At 40.6% G+C, this 25,343-nt stretch overlaps 1 protein-coding gene and 1 pseudogene across 1 annotated transcript in view; one reads left to right on the plus strand and one right to left on the minus strand.

Annotated features, from left to right (window-relative positions):
- The window catches only part of Tesl1 (testin LIM domain protein like 1), a 54,768-nt gene extending 36,349 nt beyond the window's left edge, over positions 1 to 18,419 (minus strand). The window contains exons 1-2 of the mRNA XM_087601179.1: positions 18,168 to 18,419; positions 154 to 219 (exon numbers count right to left, since the gene is read on the minus strand). Coding sequence (XP_087457305.1) covers positions 154 to 156 — 3 coding nt within the window. The 5' untranslated portion in view covers positions 157 to 219; positions 18,168 to 18,419. The remainder of the gene's footprint in view (positions 1 to 153; positions 220 to 18,167) is intronic.
- A 4,318-nt stretch (positions 18,420 to 22,737) lies between these two features.
- On the plus strand, positions 22,738 to 23,451 carry LOC134484217 (igE-binding protein-like; annotated as a pseudogene).
- The last annotated feature ends 1,892 nt before the right edge of the window (positions 23,452 to 25,343 follow it).

Here is a 25,343-nt window from a genome sequence, read left to right on the forward strand (position 1 = left end):
GGGGCAGTGGGTGCATACAGGGAGGGTAGTGTACTCTTCCCAACCTCTGGTCACTGTTGTCTTTACTTGTTCTTACCCACATCCTTCCTCAATAAAACAAACCAGTCAGGTAGGGTTACATGTTAAAAAAGTAAAGGGTTTATAATGACTCACCATTCCAGAGTGTGGTCCATTACATCAGATAGTCATAGCAGCAGGAGCTTTAGGCAGCTAGTGATTCTGCATTTACAATCAGAAAGAAGAGGGAGATCAATGTAGCTATTCAGGCTCCCTTTCCCTTTTAAATTCACTCCAGGAACCTGGGCAATAAAGTATGCCTCCCACATTTAGGGTGAGTTTGCCTACTTAAGTTAAGCCAGTCAAAAAGACAATCTCTGATAGACAAACCAGAGGCTAACCAACTCTAGATAAACCATAAAAGGCATTTTCATAGGCTCCTTTTCTTCCTAATTATAGGTCCTTTTGACCATCCATATAAAACACCACATCATCCAAATTTAAACTAATAAACATCAGAGCAAGATTAGACCATATATAGAGTGGAATTAACAGATCCCTACAGTGTATTTTATTAATATATATGGCAAACACATTCTTCTTGGTAACCCATTGAATCACCTCTAAAATATACCACAATTTATTTTGAAAATTAAGTGTTAACAAATGCAAAACTATAAACATAGTTTATTTTCTTAAATATAGAATTAAAACAAAAATCAATAACAGGAAAAGAACAGAATTTATACAAATATGCAGGTACCCATCAACATAAGTACTCCACTAGGTTTAAAAGTTAGCAATACAAAGAGAGGTTCATTTTGCCATTTTCATTCACTGCTTTTCTTACTTATTTACTTATTTATATGACTAGAGATATTTTGTCTGCACATATGTCTGTACAGCACATACATGTATGGTACATGGGAAATTCAGAAGAGGGTGTTAGATCCCACTAGGACTGGAGTTACACAGAGTTGTTAGCTAGTATGTGGATCTGAAAATTGAGCACGGATCCTCTGGGAGAACAGCCAGTTCCTTTAACTGCCAAGGAATGTCTTCAGCCTCATATTTCCGTATTGTTCAGTCTCCTGTATTGACATCTCAGATCCCATGACTTCTACCTACTATTACTTTCTTCTTTCAGTAGTTATCCAGTGGTAGTTTGAGTAAGATGTCTTTGATGTTCTCAGGCATTTCAATACTTAGTCCCCAGTTGGTGGCTATTTGGGGGAGTCTTAGGAGGTATGGTCTTGATAAAGGAACTATGTCATTAGAGGCATGTTTTGAAAGCTATAATACAATATTTCAAATTTACTCTCATTTTGCTGCTTGTCCTATGAAATGGGAGATCAGAGTACCATGCCTGCTACTTTCTGCCATAGGCTTTTCCTTATCATGATGAGCTAGCTCTTATTACTCTAGAGTTATAAGCCAAAAATATCCATCTTTCTACCAGTTGCCTTGGTAATGGTGATTTATCATAGCAATAATACTGTAATTACTATGTACCCTTTTATGATTTTATGTGATATGCATTTTATTATGCTTTTATTTTTTCTCCTGAAAGTTTCTTTTCCCTTATGCTTCATTTTCTGGTTTGATGACTTACCCCCATTCACATGCATGCAAATATATAAAAAGTAAATTTCAAATACACATTTGAGAGAAAACTTACGTTAATTCCCTCTTCCCAAATCTGTATTATTTTGCCTAACATAATAATCTCTACTTCCATCCATTTTCCTCCAAATGCCATGGTTACACTGTCTTTTCAGTTAACTAAAATTCCATCACACACACACACACACACACACACACACACACACACACTATATATATATATATATATATATATATATATATATATATATATATATATATATATATAATTTTATCTGTTCAGCTCATAATGGAAAGAAATGGTTCCATTTTGGAGCTACTGTGGATATTGTAGCAATAAACATGGATTACATGTATGTCAATAGTAGGACTTAGGCTTTTATTTCTTTAAGTATTTGTCCAGGAGTGTTACTGCTTGGCCATATAATGATTCTCCTTTTTGAAAACCTATGTACTGAAAGAATTACACAGTGCTGTACCAGATTATATCCCACTAGGGATACAAGTAGGAAAGGAAGTCAAACATATGCTTCAAAGTATTCAGCAGAAAACTCATATATAAATGCTTTTGGGAAAGTGTCATGAGACAAAAATCACTATTTAAAATTCAATAGCTTTTCTATATGCCAGCAATGAACTTGCTGAGAAAGAAATGAAACAAAAACTAATTCCCAATAACATTTAAAAAATAATCAGGACTGGGAGATAGTTCAATGAATAAAACACTTGCCACACAAATGTGGGTTTAAGAGTTCTTATCTCCAGTACCCAATGGTGAATGAGTATGGTTGCTCACCAATTCGCTGGACAGTAGGAAACTGGCCATCTCAAGGACAAGCTGGCTAGCTAAACAAGCCAAACCCTGCTTCAGTAAATAAAGTCTGTAGAGTCATCAAAGACAAGCAGCATTAACATGTGTTTGCTATATGCACATGTACACACATACACATATAACCACACAAATGTGCACCTACATACATGTAAATATGTTTGACATACATGCCATTAACACCCACACAACCCACATAATCCACACATACCCAATAATCCACTCCACTCACACCTACCTACCCACCAACTCACACACACACACACACACACACACACACACACACACACACACACACACACACCAGGTGGGGTTAGAAGAACATAAGATAGAAAGGAAAACTAAGGCAGGCTCCCTAAGATAGTGTCTTCTTGTTCCCAGAATACTCTGCCAGGAGAAATATCAGGAAAGTAAATGAGTGTTCATCTAAACAGAACCAATACTGGAAAGAAAATGACTCCAGAGCTCTAGTAAATATCCAATCCAGCATCTCTTTAATTAGCTTCTAGTCTCAAGTCTCTCCTATCCTAATGTATAAAGTTATTAATTAGGTGTTCTATAAGGCTTGATCTTCTGTGCCTCCTGATCATCCAGTTGTTTGTTCATGCCAGGGAATAAACTTGGTAATGATCTATGCAGCAATGGCCACTCCCATTACACACCTGTACATAAAATAAATCAATTACATCATATGTATGAATGTGCTATAATGAATCTTATTTCTATATATTCTGACAAAGAAAATAAATGAATTTTAAAAGCTACAGAAAATAATATTAATTACTAAGCTAAGCACTACAAAGTACACTATTTTTTATTTTCATTATTATGTTTACTATGCATAAAATTTATTTTATTTGAAAAGTTTCATAATGTAGATTTTGGCGAGCATTCCCAAGTATGTAGAATAATTCACATAAATATTAACTAATCATAGACTAAGTAATCATCTTCAAATTCTAAATTCAAAGTGGAAAATTAACACTTTAAAGTATTACCACATTTTAAGCAGTCATTTTTGTATATATAAACTATTACTCAATTTACATTGATCATTTATCTTAACCAAATCTAGTCATTGTAACTTAAGATGGCTATTTTGTGCTAACATTAGAATTGCCAAGCTAATTCTCAAAAGGTGTATATAATGTGCATTAGTACCCATAATTTCCTGTCCATTATCCCCTGTGGCAAGTTCTTCATGCCTAGCAGGATTATTCTGTGCTGGGAGTCATCTTTCTTGTTTGGTTCTTCTTGAGGCAGCAGAGGGTGAAGAGTGTCAGTGGGGATAGGACTTGATTTTACAAGATATTTAGGGTTGCTGTATAATAATACAATATTTACCTGCCATAAGGTTAAGTCACTTTGCTGTGGTAGCTGACCTGCTTGTCGGAGTTCTCTGAGACCAGAAACTGTGGAGCACCTCATCATAAAACAGCAACAGATAAGTGAAAATATTTATTGCTGATGCTCCTTTCTCTGGTGAATCAGCCATGAACTTTTCTAGATAACTAATTAACTCTTTTTGAACCAGAGAGGAAGGAAAGGAAAAGAATTAAGATGCCGTGTACAGAAAAATATGCACAGACACATATACATTCAAATATTCACACACCCACACTCTTTCCAGGACTGACCATCTGTCACAATCAATTCCACAAGTATTCATGCATGCTTAAATGTATGCACATATACCCACACACAAACATATAGACAAATGGACATATACATTTAGATGGATGGATGGGTGTATAGAACAAAGCTCCCCAAGCCAAATCATTCAACTGACAACTTTATTTCTTTTCTCTGGTCTTTATATACCTTCTTAGACAAAAAGTTCTTTAAATAATTACGTCAGATATAAGATGTTACATCAAATGGAAGGTACAGAAGTATGTTGATATTAAGTTCAAGGCAATGTTTCATTATAATATACTCATTAAAATTTCAAAGCAACAGTTTTTACGTGGCCTTGACTTATCACAGTACATACTTATGACTTAATCCTTAAGATCTAAATTTTTGAGCAGCTCTCTGCTCCCAAACCCCGTGGGAGAGAGACCTCACCGCCTGATCAGGTGGGCACTCCTGAGGCTGCAGAGCGGAGGAGACCACCAACAGTGCCCACCCCTGCCCACATCCCTGGCCCAAGAGGCAACTGTATAAGGCCTCTGGGTTCCCGTAGGGGAGGGCCCGGGAGCAGCAGGACCCCTGCGCCTGAGACATTGCCGGAACCTGAAGGAAACAGACCGGATAAACAGTTCTCTGCACCCAAATCCCGTGGGAGGGAGAGCTGAACCTTCAGAGAGGCAGACACGCCTGGGAAACCAGAAGAGACTGCACTCTGTGCACATCCAGGCGCCAGAGGAAAACACCAAACGTCATCTGGAACCCTGGTGCACGGAGGCTCCCGGAAGGAGCGGCACAGATTTTCCCGGTTGCTGCCACAGCGGAGAGGACTTGGGCAGTATCCCACGAGCAAACTTGAGCCTTGGAACCACAGGTAGGACCAACTTTTCCCCTGCAAGAAACCTGCCTGGTGAACTCAAGACACAGGCCCACAGGAACAGCTGAAGACCTGTAGAGAGGAAAAACTACACGCCCGAAAGCAGAACACTCTGTCCCCATAACTGGCTGAAAGAAAACAGGAGGGCAGGTCTACAGCACTCCTGACACACAGGTTATAGGACGGTCTAGCCACTGTCAGAAATAGCAGAACAAAGTAACACTAGAGATAATCTGATGGCGAGAGGCAAGCGCAGGAACCCAAGCAACAGAAACCAAGACTACATGGCATCATCGGAGCCCAATTCTCCCACCAAAGCAAACACGGAATATCCAAACACACCAGAAAAGCAAGACCTAGTTTCAAAATCATATTTGATCATGATGCTGGAGTACTTCAAGAAAGACATAAAGAACTCCCTTGGAGAACAAGTAGAAGCCTACAGAGAGGAATCGCAAAAATCCCTGAAAGAATTCCAGGAAAACACAATCAAACAGTTGAAGGAATTAAAAATGGAAATAGAAGCAATCAAGAAAGAACACATGGAAACAACCCTGGACATAGAAAATCAAAAGAAAAGACAAGGAGCTGTAGATACAAGCTTCACCAACAGAATACAAGAGATGGAAGAGAGAATCTCGGGAGCAGAAGATTCCATAGAAATCATTGACTCAACTGTCAAAGATAATGTAAAGCAGAAAAAGCTACTGGTCCAAAACATACAGGAAATCCAGGACTCAATGAGAAGATCAAACCTAAGGATAATAGGTATAGAAGAGAGTGAAGACTCCCAGCTCAAAGGACCAGTAAATATCTTCAACAAAATCATAGAAGAAAACTTCCCTAACCTAAAAAGAGAGATACCCATAGGCATACAAGAAGCCTACAGAACTCCAAATAGATTGGACCAGAAAAGAAACACCTCCCGTCACATAATTGTCAAAACACCAAACACACAAAATAAAGAAAGAATATTAAAAGCAGTAAGGGAAAAAGGTCAAGTGGCATATAGAGGCAGACCTATCAGAATCACACCAGACTTTTGGCCAGAAACTATGAAGGACAGAGGATCCTGGACAGATGTCATGCAGACCCTAAGAGAACACAGATGCCAGCCCAGGTTACTGTATCCTGCAGAGCTCTCAATTAACATAGATGGAGAAACCAAGATATTCCATGAAAAACCAAATTTACACAATATCTTTCTACAGGTCCAGCACTACAAAGGATAATAAAGGGTAAAGCCCAACATAAGGAGGCAAGCTATACTAGAAGAAGCAAGAAACTAGTCATCTTGGCAACAAAACAAAGAGAATGAAAGCACACAAACATAACCTCACTTCCAAATATGAATATGACGGGAAGCAATAATCACTGTTCCTTAGTATCTCTCAATATCGATGGCCTCAACTCCCCAATAAAAAGACATAGATTAACAAACTGGATACGCAACGAGGACCCTGCATTCTGCTGCCTACAGGAAACACACCTCAGAGACAAAGACAGTCATTACCTCAGAGTGAAAGGCTGGAAAACAATTTTCCAAGCAAATGGTCAGAAGAAGCAAGCTGGAGTAGCCATTCTAATAGCAAATAAAATCAATTTTCAACTAAAAGTCATCAAAAAAGATAAGGAAGGACACTTCATATTCATCAAAGGAAAAATCCATCAAGATGAACTCTCAATCCTAAATATCTATGCCCCAAATACAAGGGCACCTACATATGTAAAAGAAACCTTACTAAAGCTCAAAACACACATTGCACCTCACACAATAATAGTGGGAGATTTCTTTTTTTTTTTTTTGATTCTTTTTTTCAGAGCTGGGGACCGAACCCAGGGCCTTGCGCTTCCTAGGTAAGCGCTCTACCACTGAGCTAAATCCCCAGCCCCAATAGTGGGAGATTTCAACACCCCACTCTCATCAATGTACAGATCATGGAAACAGAAATTAAACAGAGATGTAGACAGACTAAGAGAAGTCATGAGCCAAATGGACTTAACGGATATTTATAGAACATTCTATCCTAAAGCAAAAGGATATACCTTCTTCTCAGCTCCTCATGGTACTTTCTCCAAAATTGACCATATAATTGGTCAAAAAACGGGCCTCAACAGGTACAGAAAGATAGAAATAATCCCATGCGTGCTATTGGACCACCACGGCCTAAAACTGGTCTTCAATAACAATAAGGGAAGAATGCCCACATATACGTGGAAATTGAACAATGCTCTACTCAATGATAACCTGGTCAAGGAAGAAATAAAGAAAGAAATTAAAAACTTTTTAGAATTTAATGAAAATGAAGATACAACATACCCAAACTTATGGACACAATGAAAGCTGTGCTAAGAGGAAAACTCATAGCACTGAGTGCCTGCAGAAAGAAACAGGGAAGAGCATATGTCAGCAGCTTGACAGCACACCTAAAAGCTCTAGAACAAAAAGAAGCAAATACACCCAGGAGGAGTAGAAGGCAGGAAATAATCAAACTCAGAGCTGAAATCAACCAAGTAGAAACAAAAAGAACCATAAAAAGAATCAACAGTACCAAAAGTTGGTTATTTGAGAAAATCAAGAAGATAGATAAACCCTTAGCCAGACTAACGAGAGGACACAGAGAGTGCGTCCAAATTAACAAAATCAGAAATGAAAGGGAGACATAACTACAGATTCAGAGGAAATTCAAAAAATCATCAGATCTTACTATAAAAACCTATATTCAACAAAACTTGAAAATCTTCAGGAAATGGACAATTTCCTAGACAGATACCAGGTACCAAAGTTAAATCAGGAACAGATAAACAAGCTAAACCACCCCATAACTCCTAAGGTAATAGAAGCAGCCATTAATGGTCTCCCAACCAAAAAGAGCCCAGGTCCAGATGGGTTTACTGCAGAATTCTATCAGACCTTCATAGAAGACCTCATACCAATACTATCCAAACTATTCCACAAAATTGAAACAGATGGAGCACTACCAAATTCCTTCTATGAAGCCACAATTACTCTTATACCTAAACCAGACAAAGACCCAACAGAGAAAGAGAACTTCAGACCAATTTCCCGTATGAATATCGACGCAAAAATACTCAATAAAATTCTGGCAAACCGAATTCAAGAGCACATCAAAACAATCATCCACCATGATCAAGTAGGCTTCATCCCAGGCATGCAGGGATGGTTTAATATACGAAAAACCATCAACGTGATCCATTATATAAACAAACTGAAAGAACAGAACCACATGATCATTTCATTAGATGCTGAGAAAGCATTTGACAAAATTCAACACCCCTTCATGATAAAAGTACTGGAAATTATAGGAATTCAAGGCACATACCTAAACATAGTAAAAGCCATATACAGCAAACCAGTTGCTAACAGTAAACTAAATGGAGAGAAACTTGAAGCAATCCCACTAAAATCAGGGACTAGACAAGGCTGCCCACTCTCTCCCTACTTATTCAATATAGTTCTTGAAGTTCTAGCCAGAGCAATCAGACAACAAAAGGAGATCAAGGGGATACAGATCGGAAAAGAAGAGGTCAAAATATCACTATCTGCAGACGACATGATAGTATATTTAAGTGATCCCAAAAGTTCCACCGGAGAACTACTAAAGCTGATAAACAACTTCAGCAAAGTGGCTGGGTATAAAATTAACTCAAATAAATCAGTTGCCTTCCTCTATACAAAAGAGAAACAAGCCGAGAAAGAAATTAGGGAAACGACACCCTTCATAATAGACCCAAATAATATAAAGTACCTCGGTGTGACTTTAACCAAGCAAGTAAAAGATCTGTACAATAAGAACTTCAAGACACTGAGGAAAGAAATTGAAGAAGACCTCAGAAGATGGAAAGATCTCCCATGCTCATGGATTGGCAGGATTAATATAGTAAAAATGGCCATTTTACCAAAAGTGATCTACAGATTCAATGCAATCCCCATCAAAATACCAATCCAATTCTTCAAAGAGTTAGACAGAACAATTTGCAAATTCATCTGGAATAACAAAAAATCCAGGATAGCTAAAGCTATCCTCAACAATAAAAGGACTTCAGGGGGAATCACTATCCCTGAACTCAAGCAGTATTACAGAGCAATAGTGATAAAAACTGCATGGTATTGGTACAGAGACAGACAGATAGACCAGTGGAATAGAATTGAAGACCCAGAAATGAACCCACACACCTATGGTCATTTGATTTTTGACAAAGGAGCCAAAACCATCCAATGGAAAAAAGATAGCATTTTCAGCAAATGGTGCTGGTTCAACTGGAGGGCAACATGTAGAAGAATGCAGATCGATCCATGCTTATCACCCTGTACAAAGCTTAAGTCCAAGTGGATCAAGGACCTCCACATCAAACCAGACACACTCAAACTAATAGAAGAAAAACTAGGGAAGCATCTGGAACACATGGGCACTGGAAAAAATTTCCTGAACAAAACACCTATGGCTTATGCTCTAAGATCAAGAATCGACAAATGGGATCTCATAAAACTGCAAAGCTTCTGTAAGGCAAAGGACACTGTGGTTAGGACAAAATGCCAACCAACAGATTGGGAAAAGATCTTTACCAATCCTACAACAGATAGAGGCCTTATATCCAAAATATACAAAGAACTCAAGAAGTTAGACCGCAGGGAAACAAATAACCCTATTAAAAAATGGGGTTCAGAGCTAAACAAAGAATTCACAGCAGAGGAATGCCGAATGGCTGAGAAACACCTAAAGAAATGTTCAACATCTTTAGTCATAGGGGAAGTGCAAATCAAAACCACCCTGAGATTTCACATCACACCAATGAGAATGGCTAAGATCAAAAACTCAGGTAACAGCAGATGTTGGCAAGGATGTGGAGAAAGAGGAACACTCCTCCATTGTTGGTGGGATTGCAGACTGGTAAAACCATTCTGGAAATCAGTCTGGAGGTTCCTCAGAAAATTGGACATTGAACTGCCTGAGGATCCAGCTATACCTCTCTTGGGCATATACCCAAAAGATGCCTCAACATATAAAAGAGACACGTGCTCCACTATGTTCATCGCAGCCTTATTTATAATAGCCAGAAAATGGAAAGAACCCAGATGCCCTTCAACAGAGGAATGGATACAGAAAATGTGGTACATCTACACAATGGAATATTACTCAGCTATCAAAAACAACGAGTTTATGAAATTCGTAGGCAAATGGTTGGAACTGGAAAATATCATCCTGAGTGAGCTAACCCAATCACAGAAAGACATACATGGTATGCACTCATTGATAACTGGCTATTAGCCCAAATGCTTGAATTACCCTAGATCCCTAGAACAAACGAAACTCAAGTCGGATGATCAAAATGTGAATGCTTCACTCCTTCTTTAAATGCGGAAAAAGAATACCCTTGGCAGGGAAGGGAGAGGCAAAGATTAAAACAGAGACTGAAGGAACACCCATTCAGAGCCTGCCCCACATGTGGCCCATACATATACAGCCACCCAATTAGACAAGATGGATGAAGCAAAGAAGTTCAGACCGACAGGAGCCGGATGTAGATCGCTCCTGAGAGACACAGCCAGAATACAGCAAATACAGAGGCGAATGCCAGCAGCAAACCACTGAACTGAGAATAGGACCCCCGTTGAAGGAATCAGAGAAAGAACTGGAAGAGCTTGAAGGTGCTCGAGACCCCAAAAGTACAACAATGTCAAGCAACCAGAGCTTCCAGGGACTAAGCCACTACCCAAAGACTATACATGGACTGACCCTGGACTCTGACCTCATAGGTAGCAATGAATATCCTAGTAAGAGCACCAGTGGAAGGGGAAGCCCTGGGCCCTGCTAAGACTGAACCCCCAGTGAACTAGACTATGGGGGGGAGGGTGGCAATGGGGGGAGGTTTGGGAGGGGAACACCCATAAGGAAGGGGAGGGGGAGGGTGATGTTTGTCCGGAAACCGGGAAAGGGAATAACACTTGAAATGTATATAAGAAATACTCAAGTTAATAAAAAAAAATAAGGAGAAAGGAAAGCATTGAGGGACAGCCAACTGAGTGGGGGGCAGTTCGTTTCTCCAGTGTGTTTTAAAATATTCCACAAAAAAAAAAAGATCTAAATTTTTTTCTTGAATGCACGATTGTCCCAATTCTATTTCTCTTCTTAATGTAATTATCAAAGCTCATTGTATTTCTTATTATGTAGCCTTTACTTACTATTCTGAGGAGTGGACATATTTTGTTCTTTTTAAAATTCATTTTCTCTTTTTTATTATTGAATATTGCTTTATTTACATTTCAAATGTTAATCCCTTTCCTGGTTCCCTGTCCATACGACCCTCCCCTTCTTCTATAAGGGTGTTCCCCTCCCCATGAATCCCCCCATTACCACCCCCCAGCACTCCCTTGCACTGGGAGTACAAACTTGACAGGACCAAGGGCTTCTCTTTCCATTGGTGCCAAATAAGGCCATCCTCTGCTATATATGCAATTGAAGTCATAGGCCAGTGGATGTATAATCTTTGGGTAGTGGAAGCTCTGGTTGGTTGGCATTGTTGTTCTTATGGGGTTGTAAGCCCCTTTAGCACTTTCAGTCCTTTCTCTAATTCCTCCAAAGGGGTTCCCAGTCTCAGCAGTGTGGTTTAATGCTAGCATTCACCCCTGTAGTTGACATGTTCTGGCTGTGTCTCTCAGTAGAGATCTATATCCAGTTCCTGTCAGCATGCACTTCTTAGCTTCATCAATCTTACCTAGTTTTGTTGCATGTATATATATGAACCACATGTGGCCGTTTCTTCTGTCTTTGTTCTAAACTTTGCCTACATATACCCTCCTATGGATAATTTTGTTCCCTCTTTTAAGAAGGAGTGAAGCATCTGCATTTTGGTCATCCTTCTTCTTGAATTTCATATGGTCTGTGGATTGCATCTTGGGTAATTTGAGTCTTGAGCTAATATCTGCTTATCATTGAGTGCATACCATCTGTGTTTTTCTGTTATTGGGTTACCTCATTCAGGATGATATTTTCTACTTCAATCCATTTGCCTATGAATTCCATGAAGTCATTGTTTTTGATAGCTGAGTAGTACTCCATTGCATAGATGTACTTCATTTTCTGTATCCATTCCTCTGTTGAAGGGCATCTGGGTTCTTTCCAGCTTCTGGCTATTATAAATAAGGCTGTTATGAACATAGTGGAGCATGTGTCTTTGTTGTATGTTGGAGCATCTTTGGGTATTTGCCCAGGAGGGGTATAGCTGGGTCCACAGGTAGTCGAATGTCCAGTTTTCTAAGGAACCTCCAGACTGATTTCCAGAATGGTTGTACCAGTTTGCAATTCCACCAACAATGTAGGAGTGTTCCTCTTTCTCCATATCCTCTCCAGCATCTGCTGTCACCTGAGTTTTTATTTTAGCCATTCTGACTGATGTGAGGTAGAATCTCAGGAATGTTTTGATTTGCATTTCCATGATGACTAAGGATGTTAAACATTTCTTTAGGAGCTTCTCAGCCATTTGATATTCCTCAACTGAGAATTCTTTGTTTAGCTCTGTACCCCAGTTTTTAATAGGTTTATTTGGCTCTCTGGAGTCTAGTTTCTGGAGTTATTTATATATTTCAGATATTAGCCCTCTATCAGTTGTAGGATTGGTAAAGATCTTTTCCCAATCTGTTGGTTGCTGTTTTGTCCTAATGACAGTGTTCCTTGCCTTACAGAAGCTCTGCAGTTTTATGAGGTCCCATTTGTTGATTCTTGATCTTAGAGCATAAGCCATTGGTGTTGTGTTCAGGAAATTTTCCCAGTGCCCATGTGTAAGACACTTTCCCACTTTTTCTTCTATTAGTTTGAATGTATCTGGTTTGATGCGGAGGTCCGTGATCCAATTGGACATAAGCTTTGTACAGGGCAATAAGAATGGTCCACTTGCATTCTTCTACATGCTAACCTCCAGTTGAACCAACACCATTTGTTGAAAATGCTATTTTTTTACCATTGGATGGTTTCAGCTCCTTTGTCAAAGATGAAGTGACTGTTGGTGTTTGGGTTCATTTCTGGATCTTCAGTTCTATTCCTCTTATCTATTTGCCTGTCTCTGTACCAATACCATATAAGTTTTAGCACGATTGCTCTGTAATACTGCTTGACATCAGGGATGGTGATTCCCCCAGAAGTTCTTTTATTGTTCAGCATAGTTTTTGGAATCCTGAGTTTTTTGTTATTCCAAATGAATTTTCAAATTCCTTTTTCTATCTCTATGAAGATTTGTGTTGGAATTTTGATGGGATCTACATTGAATCTGTAGATTGCTTTTGGCAAACTGGACATTTTTACTATATTAATCCTGCCAATCCATGAGCATGGGAGGTCTTTCCATCTTCTGAAATCTTCTTAAATTTATTACTTCAGAGACTTCCAGTCTTCTCATAGAGATCTTTCACTTGCTTCGTTAAAGTCACACCAAGGTATTTTATATTATTTGGAACAATTGTGAAGGGTGTCATTTCCCTAATTTCTTTCTCACCCTCTTTATCCTTTGAGTAGAGGAAGGATACTGATTTGTTTGAGTTAATTTTGTACCCAGCCACTTTGCTGAAGTTGTTTATCAGGCTTAGTAGTTCTCTGGTGGAACTTTTGGGGTCACTTAAGTATACTATCATATCATCTGAAAATAGTGATATTTTGTCTTCTTCCTTTCTAATTTGTATTTCTTTGACCTCCTTTCATTGTCTGATTGCTCTGGCTAGGACTTCAAGTATGATATTGAATAAGTAGGGAGAGAGTGGGAAGCTGCCTTGTCTAGTCCCTGATTTTAGTGGTTTTGCTTCATGTTTCTCTTCATTTTGTTTGATATTAGCTACTGGTTTGCCATATATTGCTTTTACTATGTTACATATGCAAACTTGAATTCCTGATATTTCCCTGAATTTTATCATAAAGGGGTGTTAAAATTTTCTCAAATGCTTTCTCAGCATCTAATGAAATGATCGTGTGGTTTTTATATTTGACTTTGTTTATATGGTGGATTATATTGGTGGATTCCCATATATGCAACCATCCCTGCATCTCTTGGATAAAGCCTACTTGATTGTGATGGATAATCATTTTGATGTGTTCTTGAATTCGGTTTGCAAGAATTTTATTGAGTATTTTTACATCGAACATGAACATAAGGAAAATTGTTCTGAAATCCTCTTTCTTTAGTGTGTTCTTGATTCTAACTTCATAACATCTTTCCAGCAACTAAGAGCTTCTCTAAAGCTTATTTGAATTAAATCAGAAATTATATAGAATTATTATGTATTTGTCTAGATGGCCTTATCACAAGAAAACACATCTTTGTTTTTCTGCCAGGATCTGCTCAAAAGTGTATGTTAATACTTTGATAGTTACGTATTTAATAACAGCAGATGCATATCACTTGCAGGAATCTTTCCTAAAATGAATTTCTCCTGGGCCTTCACTATAACAGCAAATCTGTCATAAATTGTAATCCAAAGCATACTCATCTCAGGAAGATCATTTGTCCGTTATTAGCTTCTCCTAAGATGGCTCCTGAAAATTCAGGTATGTAAATTCAATTCTTTCAAGAATTGTACAAGACAAACAAAATTACAGTAAGTGAGCAAAAAGTTGTTCTAATATGTACTAGTATGGAGGATAAATGCAGTAAACTATAAAATTAACCAGGAAGAGAATATATCCAGATTGTAGGAAAAGAATGAGATACCTGGCAATAGATACCTTTAAAATTTAATTTACTGGGATAAACTGTGGTTAAACAAAGAAAGGAGCAATGTAGCATCAAAAATTCTGAGGAGAAAGAACATGTAGCAAAACACTAAGGTGATACCACAGGAAAATATTTAGATGATTAAAAAAAGCCACTATGCTTCTCAATAATGCAAGGCTTATTGGCTGTGTATCCAATGGGAAACAGAACTCCTTGGTAACAAACTCATTTCAGGGGAAGTAGACCTATTTAGAAATGGTTATTTTGGACCAAATACCATCTGCTTGTCAGGAGTTCAGCAGTTCAGTTCATGGGTCAGCAGCAGCAGCTTGATTCACTTTCAAATTCTTCATGGATATGCCAGCAGTCAAGTTCACTAGTGTCAGGATAACAGTATCAGTGGCACAAACTAATGCCAGGAGAGTTGCTAGGCTGTGCCTCTCTCTGATTCTTCTTGCTAAATTATGTTGGGCTAGTTGGGCTAAATTATGTTGACTTCTTGCCTCCACCCTGACACCAATTGTTGATTAGCTACTGGAAGAGCTAACACCAATCCTGTCCAATCTTCTGGGATCACCCTATGCTCTGTAACCCGGTTATTTAGCATTTCTTTAATAAAAGAAGAATACAAACCATAAGATACAACAGGCTCTTTAAAATGCTTCAGACATGACACTTTTATCAGTCACTGGGTTAATTCATTATAAGCCTGTTCACGATTATTATCAGGCATATGGTGCTAAAAAAACTGGAAAGGTTAAAGGTACATTTGCAGGTCCAAGAAAATTCTCTGGTGGTGCACTTACCTGCACATTAACCTATTGTACCTGTGCCATTTCTACTCTGTTAGTCTCCTCGTTGCAGGGGAGGGCAGTAGTTTACCTTCCTGCCTAGTTTCCTTTCTGCTTTTATCATGTGGTACACTTTCAGTCTCATTCACCAACCCTGAATTTTTCTCCTACCACTGGGAACTTTTTTTTCCAGGCACTTCTACCTCTATCTGCAAACTCTCTAAGTGAATAGCCAACTCTCTAGTCTTCTCTAACAGAAGAGAATTATCAAGTTTCCCCATTAAACTTTTCAAAACCACTAGTGATGAAAACTCTGAAGCAAAACCAAAAAGAAAAAAAAAGAAAAACCAAGCTCTGGTAACAAGGCAGAATATCACCCAGCTGCAATAGGTGTCATTTTGCTATTCTCCTTAAATAAATTTGCTCATTTTCTCTACATTAGAAGCAGAGATAACCATTATGCCTAAGCCACATTGAACACCACCTGTAATTTTAATTTTTTATGTGTCATCCATGGGTCTTGCTTCCCCAAGTTTCTTGTCTCAGCACAAGACTCTATTGCAGCAAAATGTCACATGAGTTTGTCTCAGGTGGTATCACTCTGCCAATCAGTCAATCCCTATGGGAATACATAACTTTTATTATCAGCCAAGAGGATGTCAGACACCCTGTTTCTACCAAGAATGTATCAAAACAGGCTCTTTCTGTCCAAGAGGAAGCAAAACCTTCTATTAGGGCCAAAGGGGTAAACCCAGGGCTTTGCTTCCTATCATACAGGGACTCATATCTGTACCAATAAAAAGGGGGATGTGGCATCATTCCCTGATATACAATGAAAATTCAGATATACCATACCCCAACTAGGGAACCTGAGTTTGTCCCTCTGTTATCAAGAGAGAGTCACAGATTCCAGTATGAACATGTGTTACCTGTTTGTAACAATTCTGTGGTAGGAGCCAGAAATATTCACATTTAGTCCCATGCAGTCTCCAAGGATCCCATGGTAAAATGGGAATATTAGTTTTATCTTCTCCCCTAGAGGATGTATCAGACCTTCTCAGTCTGACTACTATGGCCTTAGACTTTTCTAGTCTCACCAAACAGAAATTAGATATCCCCCTTGTTTCAGGCAGCCTCAGAATGTTTCAGGCTGAAAGGGAGGAACTCTTATATATCCCATCTAACAACAGAGCATGACAGTTGCTCCTTGTGATAAAAGAGAATCCAGGAATTTGTCTTCTAATCAATAGTGGGTCAGACATTCAAATTATGACCTAAGAAGCCTCTAACTTACCCCTTTTGTCCAAATAGGCACAAGAGCTGCCCAGCCTGCAAAATGGAAAATCTAAAGCAGCCCATCTCAAGAGAGGAGCCTGAGTAATACTATTTCTTACCATGGCATCTTCAGTTCTAATTATCCAAAAGCAACCCTCATGTTTTCATACCATGTGCTCTGTATGAATGACAGGAGTTTGGTCCTTGTCAACCAAACTCCTATGTCAGACCTATGACTTCCACTCCTTGCTGCCTCAGAAGCCCAATGAAGAATCACATAGGGCCCTGTGACTAAAAGCATGGAAGCCATCACCCTTCTGATTAAGAGTAGCTCACAATTTTCTAGATAAAAGAACATGCTATATAATTTGTTCCTCTTGTGAATAACATGTGGTTCTTCTGAGTTGTATGGCCCTAGGCATACTTCATGTTACCTAACAGGTGACAAAATCAACTCCCTTTATAAAGCGCACTGAGTGCTGCTTATTTTGATCCTCTGACCTCATGACCTCTGCCCAAAGAATAGGACCCTGGTGTTTGAGGTCTGAGTAGCCAGAAAAGCCCTAAAACCAGAATATATATATATATATATATATATATATTAACCTTGGTCAGCAGAAACAAAGAAGCCATTTCCTTTATAGTTAATTTATTATCAGGAGACATAGCTGGGAACTGCCTTCTAGCATGTTGGAGATTGATTACACTGCTGCCTGGCATGTATGATTTGGATGTTCTAGGATTACAGGAAGAATGAATGAGGAAATGTTTAGTCCTTCACTATTGCCCAAATTGACCCTTGATCTTCCCCTGCTACTCACAAGAATCTTTGACCTCTTGCTGTCCCCAACATAGTAGGAGGCCTTCTGACTATCAAGAATAATATCTTTAATATTTCCTGTTGGTAGATACCTGAAGCAATTTTACTCTGTCCAGTGCTCCTTCAAATTGTGTTTTTAACAATGCCACCTCAGATTTATTCCTTCAAAACAAGGAACACTTAACATGTTCCCCAATGTCTGAAGTGGAGCTCAAGTCATTCTCAAGGGCTCAACAGGTCCTCAGTCATACTCTGTCTAAACCACAAAGCCAAATGCACTCCAGTCATTCTCAAATAGGGTCCAGACCTACCACTTTAGAACCACAGATCTTCAAACTACTGTATGGTCTAAGGGGGCTTCTGATCTGTCCATTCAGGACCATGGATTCTCAGATCTTCTCCTATAGCCCAAATTGCTTAGTCTTATCTGTCTAAAACCAATGTGTCTCACAACTTTCATCAATAACTCAAGAGTTTCAGATGTACCCCCTCAACATCTAACTGCCAGACACTCCCAAGTTTTCAAGGGAGAACTGATACACCAGTCATTTGAGAACAAGAAAACCTCTGATATTCACTAATTGCCTAAACGTACCTCAGACTTACCACTTTAGAACAAGGGTGTCACACATATCCTCAAGAACTGATGGAGTCTTGAGACATATGACTTGTTAAGCAAAGTTCTTCAGACCTACTGAATCTGCTAAGGAGGTGTCAAACCTATATAGCCCTTTTAGAATTAACATGCAATAGAATTTCTGCAGTCACAATGGGGCATCAGACCTATCCTTCTAGAACCAGAACAATTTATGCCTCTGCATAATAACTCCATTAAATCTTAGATATGCCCCCTCAGAATAAAACTAACACATGACTTCATAGGGACAGATAGCCTGCTGGAACATCTTCTGAAGAGAGCCTTAAACTCATTTCCTCTAAGCATAGTAGCTCCTGACTATAATGGTATACCAAAGTGGGGCTGCTATAACATACTGACTGTGAATAAGAACATTTAATCTTCTTATGTATGGAGTATTGGTCTGAGATATACCCGTCTGATGAAGCAATGTGTACAACTGACTCTGTGCCCTAGAAGTGTATCTCAAATATTCAGGCTCTGCAGAAGAGTTCTTGAAAATGAATCCCTGTGCCCAAGATACCATCGGTACTTTTCCTTATGTTCATGGCTGATTCAGGTCTACCATCCAACTAAGAGAAACTGGAGCTTATCTCTCAGAACTTATTGGTTATAGAAATACACTTCTAGCACAAAGATAAATAGGCAGAGAGGCAGACAGGCAGGCAGGCAGGCAGACAGACAGGCAGACAGACAGACAGACAGACAGACAGACAGACAGACAGAGCAAGCTTCAGAGAGCTCTGGAGTCCGTAGCAAATAAAAAGGACAAAACCGAAAAACCAAAAACAAAACCTCAGCCTTGATCCAAAGCCATATATCTTTCAGTTTATCACAAGAAAGGTACCTGTTCTCCACATGGAAACCTCTGTGGCTCATTATAAGTTTAAGTAGGAAACAGATCCAGAGACGTTGACACAATCTGTCAGAAGAAACCACAGATTGCTGTCAAGCCCAAAGTAGAGAACTCAGAGATAAAATTTTTCTAGAGTTCTTTGAACACCTGTTTGTCCAAAGGAGGCCTAGACATTCATTTAATATGAGGAGACCCACACAACTACTTGATATTGTAGATTGAGCCTCAGGCATTATTCTTAATAAATGGTTCCTCAATTTTTTTCTGCAGTTTAAGGTAAACTGTAGGCCCAATTACCATGCAATGAAGAACCCCTGGCATACATACTCTATCAAGGAAGATGGCTACATTATCTTTTCTTTGAACAAAGGAACTTTAGACATACTTTCATTTTAAGAGGGCTTCATACAAATTCTTCTGATTAAGAAGGCTGTAGACTGGGCTGGAGAGATGGCTCAGCCGTTAAAGTCTAGGCTCACAACCAAAAATATAAGGAGGCTATAGACTGAGACACTGACATGAAAACAAACTCAGATTTTCATGTTTTTGTCAAGGAAACTGTAAATCAATATACCCTGAAAATGGTTTGACAGGGAATCCACTTCTATCTATAGAATCCTCAGTTCTACTTCTTTAAGGGATTTTAATTGTTCCCTTATGAACTGTGAGGCCAGGCATGACCAAATAACCAAAAAGATTGCAGACCACTCTGACCTGATGTCCTAGGACATGACAGTAAAAATTTGATCTGATCTAACGCCTACTTCCTTTAGATTGAGCAGTTCTATCTTTGTTGCCCAGGCCTATGCTGCTTCTGAAAGGCTTGTGGAGTACACAGAGTCATGTTGTACCAACCAATTTCTAATAAAAAATACTCTGATTGTTGGCATGCATACCTCAGAGTTCCAGGACACCTGGGTATTCTGGCCTGTGAGATCATTTGTACCTGATAAGGTATTTCCTGAACCTTCTTCCAATTTCCTAAGTAAACTTTTTCCTGAAGGATTATGTGACCTTTCTGCTCTTTGCTATCCTCCCAATGCAAGTTCCATCTTAAAATTGTGGCCTGTTACTTTTGTACATATATTCAAAATGGTCTTACACCTAATTGATCAGGTATTGCTTCATAATCGACTCACTTTATAAACAATGAACTCCAGTACAAGCTTAGCAATCAGAACATAGAATCTATGCCACCTTCCTTTGGGCAAGACAATAGAAATGGAATGACTTCTATATTTCTGCCTACATCTAGAAAGTGGTACACAAACTAGAGGACATTACCTAACCAGCAACAATCTTCCAGGCCTTTGGAAGAAGGCTTAAGTTGCTGCCTTTTCCCTCCCATAATGAACACAAACTATGAAGATACAAAACTCAGCTCTCTGTATCCAGATACTGCCAGGAAAGAACTGGTTTTTCAGGAGTGCTGACACATCTGAGAGCACAGGTAAGACCACCACTTCTGTTCAGAGGGACCCACCTGGAGCCCTCAGGACACAGGAAATGAGGAACAGTCTAGGAAATGATCCTTCCAGTTTCTGTCTGCACCCAGAGCTGACCCTGTGTGACAGCTCTCTGTATGAAGATCCTGCTGGGAGATAACTAGTCTCCCAGGAGTGATGAGATACAGGCTTACAGCACGTTCAAGCCACTGTCAGAGACAGCAAGACCAGCTAACATGAGAGATAACCAGATGGGAGAAGCAAGTGCAAGAATCAAAGCAACAAAAACCAAGGTCACTTGGCATTATCAAAATGCAATTCTCCAATTAAAGCAAGTACTGGATACCCCACCACACTGAAAAAGCAAGATTCTGATTTAAAATCACATCTCATGATGATGTTGGAGGACTTTAAGAAGGACATAAATAACTCACTTAAAAAATACAGGAGAACACGGGTAAACAGCTAGAAGCCCTTAAAGAGGAAACACAAATCCCTTAAATAATTACAGGAAAACACAACCAAACAGGGGAAGTAATTGAACAAAACCATCTAGGATCTAAAAATGGAAATAGAAAACAATAAAGAATTCACAAAGGGAGACAACCCTGGTGATAGAAAATATGGGAATAAGATCAGGAGTTGTGAGGAGCTGTCCGAGGAGCTGTCCTCACAGATGTGAGGAGCTGTCCGAGGAGCTGTCCTCACATACTCCATTACAAGATGGCACCAGCATCCGGCAGAACGCACCTAGTAAAAAGGGCAATACGCAGGCGCCTGGTAACTTCCCTACTCAAAGGGACACGTACGCTTTGGTACGTCATCTGGCATAATTGGCAGCGACCAGTCAGAGAGTGACACGTCCTAGGCGAGGATAGTTTCCTATATAAGGGACGGTTATTCCTCACTCGGCGTCTCTGCATTGTAAGCTTATGCTCTCCCTCTCAAGACACATTAAAGCTTTTCTGCAGTAGGATCCTGTGTGTGCCGCGTCATTCCTGCTGGCGAGACGTAGCGTGGGACATCTGGTGCCGAAAACCCGGGAAAGACCTTGCCATCGTCAGCACCTTTGGAGATCCCTTGGCGACAAGGAGGATTCAGAACTGCAGGTAGGTACGTTCGGAGAGGCAGCCCTCTCTTGGACTTTGGTCTGGGGTTGTCACCGCCTTGGGAAAGATTTGTTGAGGCTATAGTATTTGTCCTTGGAGCCACCCTACTCTTTATGTTCTGTTTTCACCATTTTCGCTGTTAAAAGGACGATCACAGCAGCTGAAGGCACGTCTCAGTCTCTTGTATATAAGTGAGCTTCGCGCAGCTCCCTTTTACCTTCGATTTTGACTGTTGAGGAGCAAGGACGCAATAAGGCCGACGTAGATAAGCGGCACCGTCCGGAGAGGCGCATGTAAGACTCCCATACATAAGAGAGCAGCGTGTCTGTCTCTACCCTTTAACCTCACGCCTTGTCAGACGGACATAGATAAGCTGCCGGCGTTCCTGGCCCATCATGGGATCCTCACAGTCTGTGGTCACGGCCTTGGAAACAGTGTTAAAGCAGAGGGACATCAAAATTGGAGGAAGAACACTTAAAAACTTTGTGAAGGAGGTAGAGAGGGTGGCTCCTTGGTTTGCCTGTTCAGGCTCGTTTACAATTGCCTCATGGAACAAACTTGGAAAAGACCTTGACAGAAAATTGGCGGAAGAGGATCTGCGCCTAGGGACCAAAGCTATATGGAAGCTGGTTAAGAATTGTTTAAAGGATGAAACGTGTAAGGCAGCAGTAGTAGAAGGACAGGCCACTCTCGAGGTAGTCCGGGAAAGTATGTCAGAAACCGAACGTAGTGAGAGGTTGGGCGCGCGCAAGAAAAAGGACATCCTAAGAAACAAAAAAGGCCCTCCCGGTAAGTCCGCAGACAAGGGAGCGTTGAAATTTTCAGATTCCAGCACTTCCTCCTCTACACATAAACCAGGAGGGGGAGCCAGCCTATACACTGTGAAAGAGCTAGAAGCGCTGAACCTCAACAGTTCTGAAAGCTCTGAAAATAAAACCTTAGACTCAGAGGAGGAGGCCGAGCTAGATGAGGAAGCAGTTAAATATGAGGAGGAAAGATATTACCCCGATGAATGTAGGGGAAGTAATAGAAGCCTTCTAGCGCGGCCACCACTAACGGCGCCCCCTCCATATGAGACATGCTCACGCGCCTTCTCACTAGTCCCCGAGAGGGTGAAAGAAAGCTGAGTATGACATTTCCTATCTTTGAGACTCCGGAGGGAGGACGGGTCCATGCCCCTGTTGAATATAATCAGATTAAGGAATTAGCGGAATCAGTTAGAAAGTATGGAGTCACGGCCAACTTTACTCTAACACAACTCAACAGGTTGGCCATGACAGCATTGACACCAGCTGATTGGCAGATGATTGCTAAGGCAGCCCTTGCCAGCATGGGCCAATACATGAAATGGAAAGCGCTCTGGTATGAGGCAGCCCAAACACAGGCCAGAGCGAATGCTACGGCCTTAATACCTGAGCAACAGGAATGGACTTTCGAACTCTTAACAGGACAGGGCCACTTTGCAGCTGATCAGTCTGCTTACCACTGGGGCACCTATGCTCAGGTCTCCAGCACGGCTATTAGAGCCTGGAAGGCACTGTCCAGGAGAGGAGGGATTGATAATCAACTTACAAAAATTGTTCAGGGACCCCAGGAAAATTTCTCAGATTTTGTAGCTAGAATGGCAGAGGCTGCAGGACGAATCTTTGGCGATCCTGAACAAGCAGCACCGCTTATAGAACAGCTCATTTTCGAGGAAGCCACCCAGGAGTGCCGAGCAGCCATAGCCCCCCAAAGAAATAAAGTGCTACAGGATTGGCTTAGAGTTTGCAGGGAACTTGGAGGGCCCCTTACTAACTCAGGCCTGGCGGCCGACATTCTCGTCCCAGCGACACCCCGTTAAAGGGACGGATAAAAGATCATGCTTTCAATGTGGGAAAACAGGCCTTCTAAAAAGAGACTGCAGGATGACAAAAAGAGATAGGGGGTCTGCAACCCTCTGTGTCCGATGTGGCAAAGGCTACCATAGGGCTGACCAGTGCTGATCAGTGAGAGACATTAAAGGCAAACTACTCCCTCCTTTGGAGATTCGACCTAATGAGATGTCAAAAAACGGGCTGGTGGGCCCCCGGTCCCAGGGCCCTCAAAGATATGGGAACCGCTTTCACAGGGCCATGACCCAGGCAGAGGAGGTCCCCTAAGAGGCGACACAAAATTGAACCTGCGTGCCGCCTCAGACTTCTTTCTAATGCCCCAAATGGGCATTCAGCCAATTTCTGCTCAGACTGTGGGGCCTCTACCCCTGGGAACCATAGGCCTTGTCCTTGGGAGAGGATCTCTCACCCTACAAGGACTGATAGTCCATCCAGGCCTTGTTGAAGCTCAGCGCTCTCTTGATGTTCAGATTATTTGTTCAAGTCCCGATGGGGTTTTTTCCATAAGTAAAGGAGATAGAATAGCACAGTCATTACTCCTTCCGTGCTCCCAGGCCACGATACAGGATACCAAGGGACCCATGGGGTCCACTGGTCATGATTCGGCATATTTGGTGGTTCACCTTAACAACCGCCCAAAATTGAGCTTAGAAATTAATGGAAAGAAATTCGAAGGCATACTGGATACTGGGGCTGATAAAAGTATAATTTCCTCAAAATGGTGGCCTCAATCATGGCCTACCACAAAATCTTCTCACTCACTACAAGGATTAGGCTACCAGTCATGCCCTATGATCAGCTCTGCCACTCTAACTTGGACAACTGCCGATGGCCGACAGGGACAATTTATTCCTTATGTACTTCCTCTGCCTGTTAATCTTTGGGGGAGGGATGTTATGCAGACCATGGGACTGACCTTATCTAATGAATACCCCCCACAAGTGGCCCACATGATGTCAAGGATGGGCTATAAGGAAGGGAAAGGCCTAGGGCGATTAGAACAGGGTTGTCTCACGCCCATTGAACCGATCGCCAACCCCCATAAACAAGGCCTGGGTTTTTCCTAGGCGCCATTGGGGCAGCACGACCCATACCATGGAGGATGGAGGACATGGTGTGAGTTCCCCAATGGCCATTAACCTCTGAGAAATTACAGGCAGCTACAGGACTGGTGGATGAACAATTAAGATTGGGACATTTGGAGCCCTCCACCTCTCCTTGGAACACCCCAATTTTTGTAATAAGGAAAAAATCAGGAAAATGGCGACTACTCCATGACTTGAGGGCCATTAACGATCAGATGGAATCCCTTGGACCCATTCAGCGGGGCCTTCCTATACTCTCGGCCCTACAAAAAGATTGGAATTTGGTAATAATAGATATCAAGGATTGTTTTTTCTCTATTCTGCTTTACCCCCCTGATAGGCCCAGGTTTGCTTTTACTGTCCCATCAATTAATCATACTGAACCTGATAAAAGATACCAGTGGAAGGTCCTACCTCAGGGCATGGCCAACAGCCCTACGATGTGTCAGTTATATGTTCAGGAAGCCCTCAAACCAGTCAGGGAGACCTATCCAAATTTACTGTTAATCCATTACATGGATGATATATTGATGTGTCATAAAGACTTAGAATTACTCAAACAAGCCTATTCCTTATTACAAAAAAACCCTTAAACAATGGGACTTACATATTGCTACAGAAAAGGTCCAAATTGCTGACACAGGTCATTTTCTAGGATCCATTATTTTCCCTGATAAGATTATACCCCAGAAACTGGAAATCCGTAGAGACCACCTCCATACTCTTAATGACTTTCAGAAGCTCTTGGGAGACATCAACTGGTTGAGACCATTTTT

The sequence above is a fragment of the Rattus norvegicus genome, chromosome X (genome assembly GCF_021556685.1).
Source record: "Rattus norvegicus strain SHRSP/BbbUtx chromosome X, alternate assembly SHRSP_T2T, whole genome shotgun sequence".
Lineage (NCBI taxonomy): Eukaryota > Metazoa > Chordata > Mammalia > Rodentia > Muridae > Rattus > Rattus norvegicus.